This window comes from Neoarius graeffei, chromosome 6, assembly GCF_027579695.1.
Source record: "Neoarius graeffei isolate fNeoGra1 chromosome 6, fNeoGra1.pri, whole genome shotgun sequence".
NCBI classification, from domain to species: domain Eukaryota; kingdom Metazoa; phylum Chordata; class Actinopteri; order Siluriformes; family Ariidae; genus Neoarius; species Neoarius graeffei.
The window spans coordinates 1,189,105-1,202,159 of NC_083574.1; the positions used below are offsets into that span (position 1 = coordinate 1,189,105).

At 39.9% G+C, this 13,055-nt stretch overlaps 1 protein-coding gene across 8 annotated transcripts; it reads right to left on the minus strand.

The window, feature by feature from the left end:
- Positions 1–82: 82 nt before the first annotated feature.
- On the minus strand, positions 83–8,623 carry cers3b (ceramide synthase 3b). 8 transcript variants are annotated; one of them, XM_060923139.1, is made up of 12 exons: positions 8,490–8,542; positions 8,423–8,453; positions 7,081–7,248; positions 6,759–6,876; positions 5,384–5,502; positions 3,729–3,786; positions 3,305–3,355; positions 2,846–2,938; positions 1,660–1,788; positions 873–979; positions 645–798; positions 83–562 (listed from the first exon to the last, which is right to left on the minus strand). In XM_060923139.1, the coding sequence occupies exons 3-12, from the start codon at positions 7,242–7,244 to the stop codon at positions 458–460; spliced, it is 1,098 nt and encodes a 365-aa protein (XP_060779122.1). In that variant the 5' UTR covers positions 7,245–7,248; positions 8,423–8,453; positions 8,490–8,542; the 3' UTR covers positions 83–457. The 8 variants fall into 8 exon arrangements, with proteins under 8 accessions (XP_060779122.1, XP_060779127.1, XP_060779121.1 ...); XM_060923144.1 differs by having other exon boundaries at positions 8,423–8,600; XM_060923138.1 differs by lacking the exons at positions 8,423–8,453; positions 8,490–8,542 and adding an exon at positions 7,613–8,416.
- Between the last annotated feature and the right edge of the window lie 4,432 nt (positions 8,624–13,055).

Consider the following 13,055-nt stretch of genomic DNA (forward strand, 5'->3'; position numbering starts at 1 on the left):
AAATGTAGAAAAATCTTAATAATAAAAAGGAAAGTCTCTAAAGCAGTGTGTCCCAGTGAGGAGCTGAAACACTGAAACGCACTTATTTATTCAGGAATTTATTTTGTTTGTTTTTTACATTTATTTAGTTATTTATTTATTCATGCTTTTTTAAAATGACTGCACTACATGATACCTGATTATACATGATTCTAAATAATTTATTACTTAATAGTTTATTAAAATTTCACCATCACATAACGGCCAGTCACACACAAATCCACATGATGCAGATCCACTCCAAAGAGAAGAGTCTTTAACCCTTTTCTGAGTTTAAACCTTTTCCAAAGAATATATGTCTAAAATTAATGCCTCTGAATGTCCTGAGTCATTTTGCAAAAGGTTTTTGCACCCAATATGGACATAAAGCTAAATCGACGTCCTCATATGTCCTCGCAGTCCAAGCGTCCGGTTTTGTTCAGTGACTGTGAGATAATCCGTTATGTGTATGCTTGAGGTTTTGTGCTTCAGTCTCCTCAGGACCCTCCTCCTCTTCCTCATCACTTCTTTCATCACCTTTCATCTGTAAAGAAAGAAACAAATTCATTTATTCCTTTATTCTATCATGCCATTTCCCAAATACATGCATTTCTGGACACACTTACTTCAGCAAACATGAGTTTGTAAACCATGCGCATGATGAGCGACGCCCAGAACATGTGCAGCAGCAGCAGGATCACCAGCAGGCTGTTCAAGAAATAATATCCAAAAAATGGCTGAAACTGTTCCAGAGGATAAATGCACGCACAGTGGATCAACCTGCAACACGGCCCACTTTAGCACACAGCACCAAATTCACCTTTATTCTGATTTAATCATTTCTTATTTCTCACCAAAATGGGAAGATGACCAGCCTGGTGACCATGAAGACCATCGTGAAGAAAATGAAGATGGTGTTACAAGTCCATGTCCATCCTGCGTAGTTAAACATCTTCCCCAACTCACAGAGGGAGAAAGACCAGGGTTTTTTTTACACAAACAACTTCACTTTTAACTTCACAGATGTTCTTGGCTTGGACTTAAGACCTTTGTACAAAACTGTAGAACCTTTATGGAACCTTTCTGAGGTTTTTTTTTTTAGTTTTCAGACAACAGTTATCTCATTCCATTTCCTGATTTTGTTTTATGGGTGGACAAACTTTTGCACTCAACGGTGATCATATGATTTATCTGCTTATGGTGGCACAGTGCTGTCTCACAAATTCCACCTTCATCTGGGCCACATACACTCTTCTGTAGAGCTTCTTTAGAGAGACGACAGAAGAAACTCTCTCTAAGGAACTTCTACATGAAGGTCACATTTATGTGGAACATTCAGCGGAGAAGATCCATCAACCAAAAGGTTTTCTAGGAAGACAAAAATAGGTTCTTCTCTGGCATTGAACCCTTTCCAGAAGCATTCTTTTTAATAGTGACACAGCAGTGATGGACTCATCTAACATACGGTACGTTACTGAGATCAGAACAGACGTAATGCTGCGTGGTTTATTGGTGGACTTTGAGCTGGATATGAACTTTCACCTTTTTGTCCAAGATTCCAAATGAAACATGAAGAACATTAAAGCATGGAATCAGGACTGGAATACTCTGCTATCCGTGACGTCTCTTTTGTTCTCCTACCTCCAATAAAAAGTCAGCGGCGTCGTGCACCAGCATGATCAACGTCCCGATACGGATGTAGTTTGCGCACCAGGAGAAGAACAGCAGTGTTAAAGTGGCCCAGTGATGAATCAACTGCTCTTTAAAATCCTACACACACACACACACACACACACACACACACACACACACACACACACACACACACACAGACTTTGATCTGTAACAGGTTGGATAGGATATCAGTGATGTGTTCAGATAAAATCACCTGCACAACCTCAGACACAAAGACGTGATAAATCCATTCAGATAAAAACATTAATAAACATCACTTTCTCCTTCTGTCACTTTCACATGCAAGGAATATAATTACACAACCACATACTGCACAGCTACACACACTGAGACACACAGGACAGATACACACATCTATAAACACTTCACACACTGCATCAGTGAGTCGAAAGAACAGAAATACAGTTTGAGTTTTGTATAAAAATCAGACGGAGTTCTCTCGGGTTAATCTCCTCCTCAGATACGTCTTTATGTGCTCAGAAATTTACAATCAATCTGAGTTTAATCACACAAACCAGGAAACTACAAGGAGGTTCAATGCAATTATTATTATTATTATTATTATTATTATTATTATTATTATTATTTGAATGTCAGTGTCTGTAAAGAGATAGCCAGATTATTGTATTATAGATATTATAATAATAATTTATTATTAATTTCTTATAGTTAACTGATGGTCAATAAAATACAAGGAGGATTATAAATAATGGAAAAATTTAACAAGATGTCCTTATATATAAGGTGTCCTGTCAGATAGATAGATAATTTGCGCACCCATGCTCTATAAAGTACCAAAATAATAATGAGGAAGATATTAAAGTTATTAAAGTTTTATGCACACTTAGAAAATAATTTTAATTAATATGAAGAGTTTTTCAAAAGGTTCTTCGTGCTGTAAGTGCTTCTTAGCTCCTCTACAAGGTTCTAGTTTGGAACCCTTTCAGATAAGGGAACATTCTGTTGTAAAAATCTTTAAAAGTTTACTCAGAGGTAAACCCACAGAATGGTTAAGGGCTCTAGACCCTTTTCTTCTAACGGTGTAGGTTACAGATACAGTCATTGTATACAGCTGTGTGTGTGTGAGAGAGAGAGAGAGAGAGAGAGAGGTGGCTTTAGAATGAACTCTGACCTTACGTTTGACATCCACAGCCACACTGACTAACAGGGAGCTGTAAAAACTCATCTCAATCATATAATACCAGTATTGAGAGTCCAGCAGTGTCTGTAAACACACACACACACACACACACACACACACACACACACACACACACACACACACACACACACACTAATTTACATAACAGGTTAACCATAAATTTATTGTTTATTCTAGCCAAGCCTTGGGGCACTCAGGTTCCTCTCAGGGTTGGACCTGAAGCCGTCTCTGGTTGGGAAACACTGTTTTACACTTTCACACGGAACCTTCCCCTCGAGCAACGACTGAAGTAACTTTGAGATTTAAGTTTTGATTTTTAATCTGGATTTGAACAATTCCCTACAGAGCTACTGATGATCTGCTGTTCTCTGTAACACGGCTTTATGGCTTTTACTTTTTAAAAAGAGATCGTAGCTGCATTTCTGTTACCTGTTTGGGAAATCCAGCCCACACCTCATGCAAATCATAAAACCACGGCTTCTGTAAAAAAAGAAGTGGCAAATTTATTCGAATAAGAAATAAGCTTTAAAACCTTTACATGTTTATGTGTGGGTTAGTTACCTGTGTGTGTGTGTGTGTGTGTGTGTGTGTGTGTGTGTGTGTGTGTGTGTGTGTGTGTGTGTGTAAAAAGGCTTGTCCATGCATGTTAAAGAGACTTAGGGAAATAAATTACTTATTATCCTCAGGGCATGTCACATACTCGCTTGCTCATGCACACACACACACACACACACACACACACACACACACACACACACACACACACACATGATAATTCAAGGCCATTCTAATGTTCTTCCAGTAACATGTCTTCAATTCCCACAAAATTTTCTTGAAATCTCAAAACACTCACATCATGTAAAGCCACGAGACCTCCAAGGAAAGCGCAGAGATAAAACACGAACCTCCAGCTGCACAGAAACATCTCACGCTCATATAAATATCAGGAGTGTTCAACACTGACATCTTACTGATCAGTAAAGTTTTGCTAATGTACAAGTAAATGATGTCTCATCATTATGAATGATGATGATTATCATCATTTTGTGAATGATAAACGATCAGCTCATAATAAGAAACTTCACAAGTTCTCAGATTACAGCTCTGAGTCTGAATTTTATTAAAACACTTTTCTGGATTATGGATTAAAATTTAACACAAGTATCTTTAATGATGGGGCGGCACGGTGGTGTAGTGGTTAGTGCTGTTGCCTCACAGCAAGAAGGTCTGGGTTCGAGCCCCGTGGCCGGCGAGGGCCTTTCTGTGTGGAGTTTGCATGTTCTCCCCGTGTCCGCGTGGGTTTCCTCCGGGTGCTCCGGTTTCCCCCACAGTCCAAAGACATGCAGGTTAGGTTAACTGGTGACTCTAAATTGAGCGTAGGTGTGAATGTGAGTGTGAATGGTTGTCTGTGTCTATGTGTCAGCCCTGTGATGACCTGGCGACTTGTCCAGGGTGAACCCCGCCTTTCGCCCGTAGTCAGCTGGGATAGGATCCAGCTCGCCTGCGACCCTGTAGAACAGGATAAGCGGCTACAGATAATGGATGGATAGATGGATGGATGGATCTTTAATTATGCATTTAATATCCACAATCTGAGAGCTCTGACTGAAATATACGACTAGGGTAATATTTTGAGGGGTGAAGAAAAGATGATGATGATTCTATGGGTCTGAGGGCAGAAACAGGTGTACGAGGCTAGTCAGCTGAGAGGGCGGAGACAGGTGTATGACTTCAGTGGTGATTCCAGTTGAGTTAAAGTTTCATGGCTGAATTTGTGGAAGAAGATTCACAAAACTCCTCAAAAAATCTATATACAATATTTGCATATTACAATTACAAGTATTACAAGTCAGGGTTCCATTAACCTGCTTAATGCACAATTTCAAACTGAAAACTAAAACAACAACTAATGTGAATTTTGAAAAAAAAAACCCTCAAATATTGCAAATATATATTTTATGCTCACGAGATGGTTTTTCAGACGAATCAATAAAGAAATATTTCACAAAATTGAAATGGAAACACATTTTTCTCATTTACAGCACATCACATGACATGAAGAGCAAATGGAAACTACCTTTTTGAAGAGAGAGAGAGAAAGAGAGGGAGAGAGGGAGAGAGAGAGAGAAAGAGCGAGAGAGAGAGAGGGAGAGAAAGAGAGAGGGAGAGAGAGAGGACAAGAGAGAGAGGATGAGAGAGAGAGGGAGAGGAAGAGAGACAGTGAGAGAGAGAGAGAGAGAGAGAGAGAGAGAGAGAAGAGAGAGAGAGGGAGAGAGAGAGAGGAAGAGAGATTGCAAGAGGAGAAAACCAGCTTTAATCCCATAACATCACTCAGTGGAAACACAGAACATTCACTGTTGAAATTTTTAAAATATCACTTTTATTTAGTGCAAAACTGCAGTGAAAACTCAGCTACTGATCCATGAAACTGCTCTACGGTTCATAAAGTTTTGATGTTAAACTGTCGTATGATCATTTTACACAGAAAATGGCCGCTGATTTACGTACCTGGCTTCTCGAAACTTCTTCAATACTCCAGGTCTGTCCTGATTTCTCCGTCTCCGAAACCAACGTTCAACCTCATGCTCTGAGCAGCTCAACTTCTTACTGAGCCCACTAACCTCAAACTACACACACACACACACACACACACACACACACACACACACACACACACACACACACACACACACACACACACACAGTTACACTGTAACCTCCTGGTGGAGGTAACCAGGTCTGGGGCTGAAACAGAATTAAAGATGAAGTCAAGCTGCAAAACAACTCCAAAGCATCACAAGTTGTGTTTGAATTCACCTGATTAATGCGCAGTTTGAAATCATGAACTAAAAATGAGTAATGGAAGCATTAAAGATCGCAAAAATGTTTATACGCTCACACGAGGTGGTTTTTCAGACAATTTGGTAAAGCGATATTTCACAAACTTGAAACACATTTTTTCCTATTTAAATCATGTGACATGAAGAGTCTTTCAAAAACATGGCGTGTTTTGTGTTTCGTGTTTTGTCGTTTTGTCATTTTGTGTTTTGAATATTATAAAAAGAGAAAACCCAGTTTTAATTACGTAACATCACTCAATGTAAACACAGATCATTCACAATCGAATAAAAAAACCCACTTCTCTTGTGCACAAAGCTTCAATGGAAACCCCGCCCACTGATCCGCCTCCATATTGCCCTCTGGGTGTGTTTTCTCAGATTCAGTTGTTTTCACACCAGACATGTCAATAATGTAGTATTAGAATTTCTTCACATTTAATTCCATAAAATTTTGCCGTTTGTTGAACGTCACCCTTTTGAGAGCAATTTTATTTTGTCGAATTGTTTGAGACGAAAATTTCACAGGAAATATCATGTTCATGAAGATCCAGTTTTTTGGAAAAGTGTTCATATCCTGCGTTTCGTTCCTGAGTTTGTGTAAATTCGTGTGTAAGGAGACTCAACTCGCTCGTGAACCTCGACTGATTGTCTTCAAATCACTGATGAGTTTCTGTGAGTTTAGAAACGGGTTACACGACCATTTATGGGTTGCTTCATGTTAATGACCTGAAAGAACACGATTCCAAAACAAATCCATAAATTCAGATGAATAAGCCTCCAAGCCATTCAACGAGGACAAAAGTAATGGCACCCTAGCAAAGGAAGAACAGGTGTCTGTGGTGAACAACATGCTGCAGTGGCTGAGCTGCATTATTGGAAGATTTAGCACACATTGGTTTTAGGTGATGCTCTTTCACTGATTACTTATAATCTGGAGTTTTGTGGGTGTGGCTAAATGTAAATCAGCTGGATTTGACCCTGCAACGTGAATATTGAGTGGCTGTGTACAAGATTTTTGAGCACATTGTATTGTGTGTGTTTACCTGTGATGGATGTTTAGAGTGTTTGTTATAGTATACTTCCAGTGTGGGATTATTTGAGGCTTTCAGGCGGACTTTTTCTTTTACTCCAAGGGCTGTAGCGATGGGCGGAGCAATGAGTCTGACAGGAGCATGAAGCAATTAGAAGAGATTTTCATTGTACACACACACACACACACACCTTTCTTTACCCTTACACCCACACATGCAAATCCACACACTCAGACAGTTAGATAAACAAATTGTTCAGAGATCATGTGTGTGTGTGTGTGTGTGTGTGTGTGTGTGTGTGTGTGTGTGTGTGTGTGTGTGTGTGTGTGTCTACCTCTCGTACAGGACTCTGAGGCCCAGTAGCAGTGCAATGATGGGTAAAGTCAGATACAGATGAGAAACGTGAGCGTAAACCCGGCCTTCTTTATCCTGCAGATCCGCCCATGTGACGTTGCCAGGCAACCATAAATGATCCCACCAAAACCATTCACTGAGCATTGCCCTGTTACACACACACACACACACACACACACACACACACACACACACACACACACACACACACACACACTTACTTTTTATACTGAGAAAGCTTCTCATCATCAGTGTAAACTCTCTCTCTCTCTCTCTCTCTCTCTCTCTCTCTCTCTCTCTCTCACTCATCACATCCAATAAATTTACTCATCTCAAATTTTGAAAAACCTTCAGCTGGAGAGATTCTGTACAGTCACAGGTTGGGCTACAGTGTGTTCAACACAACACACACACACACACACACCATGGAGCAAGCAGTTTTATTTAAAATGAATCTTAGAGCTCACTTTCAAACACAAATCAGCTGAGAAGAACAGAAGCACAGCACTGACCTGCTTTTCCCAGCTCTCTCTCTCTCTCTCTCTCTCTCTCTCTCTGTGAATCACAATCGAGTTTATTGCCAAGTACGTCCTTAAATCGATTCTAATTCTGATTCTGAATCTGCTCTTACATGAGGTCACATGAGACTACAGGCTGTTTCCCACGTTTTCCTAGTGTGTGTGTGTGTGTGTGTGTGTGTGTGTGTGTGTGTGTGTGTGTGTGTGTAGACATGTTGGAACAGCTCTGAGAAAATCCTGCCAGAACACTTCATAGTGATACCATGTGAGTGTTTGGAACAAACTGTTGGAAAGTCTGTGTGTCATTCCTTTAAATGATTTCTACACGTTTCAAGTCAAGTCAACTTTATTGTCAAATATGCTATACATGCTCGACATACAGTACAGATAAAATTTCAGTCCTCTCTGACCCACGGTGCAAACAGGCAATGCAATAAATAAAAATAAAAATAGAATAATTGAAAAAACAAACAATATAAACTTTCTGTGTTTCTGTAAAACGTTCTGTGTTTAAACGCAGTGATGTTATGAGATTAAAGCAGGTCCCCCCCCATCCATTAAATTTAAACATCTCAAATTATGAAAACATTTCAACTGCAGAGATTCCGTCAGTCACAGATTGGGATACAGTGTGTTCACTGTACGAGCGCACACACACACACACACACACACACACACACACACACACACACACACACACACACACACACACACACCATGGAGCAAGCAGTTTTATTTAAAATGAATCTTAGAGCTCACTTTCAAACACAAATCAGCTGAGAAGAACAGAAGCACAGCACTGACCTGCTTTTCCCAGCTCTCTCTCTCTCTCTCTCTCTCTCTCTCTCTCTCTCTCTGAAACAGGTAGATACTCTCTCTCTCTGAAACAGGTAGATACTCTCTCTCTCTGAAACAGGTAGATACTCTCTCTCTCTGAAACAGGTAGATACTCTCTCTCTCTCTCTCTCTCTCTCTCTCTCTCTCTCTCATGCACACACACACGCACACATACACCCTCTCTTTCTCAGACACACACACTTAGACAAGACACACCTGTAGTCAGTGATCCTCAGTCCTGCCCAGAATAATGACTCTACTGTGTACACACACACACACACACACACACACACACACACACACACACACACACCACTTTTTCTGAATAATTTAACCCACAAAGAGCCCACTGAATAACAAACTCTCTCTCTCTCTCTCTCTCTCTCTCTCTCTCTCTCTGTGTGTGTGTGTGTGTGTGTGTGTGTGTGTGTGTGTGTGTGTGTGTGTGTGTGTGTGTGTGTGAATGTAAAAAAAAGGGAATTGAATGTTTTATAATAAACCAAAATAAAATTTCACCGATGATCACCCATGACCTTGTTGAGTAAAATTGTGTGTAAATGTTTTCATGGCCAAACAGAAGTAAAACTTCCCTCCAGTAAAGCAGCTCAGCCACTGCAGCATGTCAGTTACCATGGATACACGCTAACGCTTCCTCCTTTTATAGGGTGCCATTACTTTTGTCCTCATTGAATGGTGATTCTTCTTTGTGTTATATTATGTATTTTTTTGGAAATGCTTTCTTTCTGATCATTAATATGAAATGACTTCAAGGTTTCAAAAAGCGTTCAGTAAATCAGTGTGTAATTGAAATAAATAAACGATTTAAACATGACTGTAATCTGTTTATAAAACCGCAGAAACTTATCGACAGTTAAACGATCTGAAGACCATCATTCAAGCGTCACATTCGTGACTCTCCTCAAACACACATTTACACAAACTCTAGAGTGAACTGTAGGAAATCAATTGTTTTTCCTACAGACTGGATTTTCTTTACCAGGCTTCCAGTTTTTCCTCCTGAGAAAGTTTCATGAATAAATTAGTTTGTATCCAGAGTGACAAAAGAAGCCCAGAGTTGTGCTTGTAAGACTGGAGAACGATCACGCTGTCGAACCTCATGCTACAGTGGAGCTCAGTCTTGCTCCCTCTAGTGGTTTTCTGCAGTAAAACATCTACAGCTGAGTCATAAGTCAAGTCATGAATTCAGTCTGTACAAGTCAGCAGTGAGCAAAACACATTTAGCCTTTCAGTCAGAATTTTACTGAGTATTTTTTAATTTAAATTATAAAAGCATTGCTGATAGTTCCCAGTGGATCCTGTTGTCATTTTTGTTGCTTATGAAACAGATCTGAAAGCTGCCAATTACTGTAAATGTATTAATTTGACGAATCCACTTTGTTTATGTCAGAATCACGGCTTAAATACCACTTTGTAGCCCATTTTTATTTCTAAACCTTAGACATGGTGGTGCAGTGGTTATCAGTATCGCAACACAGCGACAAGGTTCTGGGTTCGAACCTCATGGCTGACTGGAGTCTTTCTGCGTGGAGTTTGCATGTTCTCCTCGTGCCTGCGTGGGTTCCTCCCTCTGGATTCAGTCAACTGGCTTCTCTAAATCCCCCAGTGGTGTGTGTGATGGTAGTTCATCTCTGTGTAGCCCTGTGATAGATTAGCAACCCGCCCAGGTGAACCCCGCCTCTCACCTGAAGTCCTCTGGGATTGGCTCCGGCTTCCCCCATGCCCCCGACGGATAAACGCTACAGATGATGGATGGATGTATTCAGCGCCATTGCAGAAAACGTACTATATCAATTTATGCCTGAACATTTTGTGTAGTAATTGGATGTTGTATAACGGCAACTGTGCTACATGTAATAAATTAAATCGTATAATTTCTATAAAATCTATAAGTGTCAACAAAACATGAGCTCATTAGGTTGGTTATTATCGCTAAACCGATTCTGAAAAAGTGGCTACTTTTCATTAATATACTTCTACTTTCATTCTTTACCTCTTCAGAATTTTCTGATTTTTAATTTTTTAAACACACACTCCCCGGCCACTTGAATAAGAACTTGTTGTTGACTCTAAGATCCCTGTTCTTGGCTGCAGGAGTGGAACCCAGTGTGTTGTTCTGCTGTTGCTGAGATGCTTTTCTGCTCACCACGGTTGTAAAGAGTGATTATATGAGTTACTATATCCTTCCTGGCAGATCAAACTGCTCAATCTGGCCATTTTCTGATCTCTGACCCTCTCTTATCAACAAGGCGTTTGTTTCCACCCACAGAACTGTCGCTCACTCACTCAGTGTTTTTTGTTTTCTGCACCATTCTGTGTAAACTCTAGAGACTGTTGTGTGTGAAAACCCCAGGAGGAGATCAGCAGCTTCTGAAATACTCAAACCAGCAGTCCATCTGAGTGTAGATTAAGCTATACTCTTCTACATTTCTCTGTCTAGCTGAGTTTAGATAACATGGGGTGAGTAGAGATAAAGTCTGTACAAATCATAGTTTACACATCAGTGATTAATACTGTGATATTATACTGTACTGATATTGGACATCAGGGACCAGAGGATCAGCAGCGGCTCTAGGAATTACTTCATGTATCAAATAAAACTCATATTCAGTATAAAATATTGAAAAAAAAAACATTAAAAGTTCCGAATAATTATCAATTAATTTCCTAGAACCAGCAAATGACTGAAAGGCTGAAGATGAACAACCTTATTAAAGTTAAAACCCAAATATTCCTGGCAATAACAAAACCTTTACTTGTCACTATAAACTTCTGACCCACAGGAGTCACCATCTGAGAGTCTCAGTTATAGTCAGTACATTTTTGTTAGTGTGAATCTACACCTAATATGATCTCCAGAAATTTCCTGTGTTCCACATTATTAAAAAGAAAAAACCTTATTGTCAGGTTTTACATTATGAATTATATCTCTTATGTACAAGAAAAAAGTCATATTCACGTAGTCACATTCTTACTGGTGATTCTGATATCTGAGGCCTACACATTGTCTTGACCCAAAAACCCAGTGTACATTCTTGGTTAAGGGTAAAAGCATTTTCAGATTGATGGCTTCCTTTATAGAAATGATTCCCAGATCAAGCCCTGTTACCACTTTATTTGGATAGTCCACTTTAGACACTGTATGAACAAGCCATCTTACATAACAAGACAATTATGTACAATAAGTCTATAAGCTTTCAACAACATGTCAATCAACAGAGTACACATGGGCTGGATTCAAACTTTTGACAGCACTAGGTGGACAACTGATAGACTACAGATTGTCTACTAAAAACCAACAGCCATAAACTGGACTATCCAAATCAAAATTGTGGACTTGAGAGACTATCTTGAGACTTGATTTGGACTTGCAACTCAGGGATTTCCAACTTGACCCAGACTTCAGATTCCAGACGTGCAGCTCTGAAACTCGGGGCTTGACTCTGACTTGCAGTTCAGAGAATTGAGACTTGACTCAGACTTGCACTTTTGTCTTGAAATGTGGCTCAGACTTGCAGGTAACAGAATTGATACTTGGCTCAAATGTGTAGCTTAAAGTGTCAAGATTTGGCTCAGATTTGCAGCTCAAATGCTTGCGATTTGATTCAGATTTGCAGTTCAGAGCCTTGAGCCTTTTCCCAGACTTGCAGCTTTGAGAATTGAGACCTGACTCAGACTTGCAGCTTAAAAATTTAACTGTGGCTCAGATTTGCAGCTCAAAGCCTTGAGGTTTGACTCTGATTTGCAGTTCAGAGACTTGAAACATGGTTCAGATTTGCAGCTGAGAGACTTGAGACTTGGCTTGGATTTGCTGCTAAGGGACTCGAGGCTTGATTCTGACTTGCAGCTTCACTGACTTGAGATGTGACTCAGATTTGCAGCTCAGAGGTTCAAAATTTGACTGAGACTTGCAGCTCAGAGACCTGAGACTTGACTTAGATTTGCATCTCAGAGACTTGACACTTGACTTGAACTTGTGGTTCAGAGACCTGAGACTTGACAAAGACTTGCATGCCAGAGACTTGAGACTTGGCTCAGAGACTTAAAATTTAGCTCAAACTTGCAGCTGAGATTTAAGACATGATTTGCTGCCAGGAGACTTGACGCTTAACTCAGTCTTGCAGCTCACAGACTCAAGATTTGACACAAACTTGTGCACTTGACTTGGACTTGCATAAAGTGTCTTACATACATTTTCAATAAAAAAAAAATCAAGGGAAAAGAGACAAGTGCATTCCTTTAACTTCATATTTTTGTCTTTGGAAAATAGATGACATGTATGATTGTGTCTGATTTTAATTATATCAAGTGATTTCAGAAAATCACACACACACAAAAAAAAAATCCCACACAGTGCAGAGCCTGCACACCTGAAATTAATGCATGATGCCCAAAATGACTTAGCAACTGACAACCACTGACAACTGGTTTGTGATGATGACTCAGTGACAATTTACAGATGATTCCATCCTCAGTAAAACCTCAGAGAAGTCCCTGATGATAGTGCAACCATCTAGGTTTCCTGGCACTGATAGAGGTGATTGGTTGAGAGCTGCTAGAGTGGGCTGGACCAGAACTTATC

Coding starts and splice junctions, on each gene's coding strand:
- cers3b (XM_060923134.1), bottom strand. CDS start 7,409: ATGAGTGAGAGAGAGAGAGAGAGAGAGAGAGAGAGAGAGAGAGAGAGA. Junction 2,939..3,304: donor GGGCTGGATTTCCCAAACAG/GTAACAGAAATG, acceptor GTGTGTTTACAG/ACACTGCTGGACTCTCAATA. Junction 980..1,659: donor CCGCTGACTTTTTATTGGAG/GTAGGAGAACAA, acceptor TCCCTCTGTGAG/TTGGGGAAGATGTTTAACTA.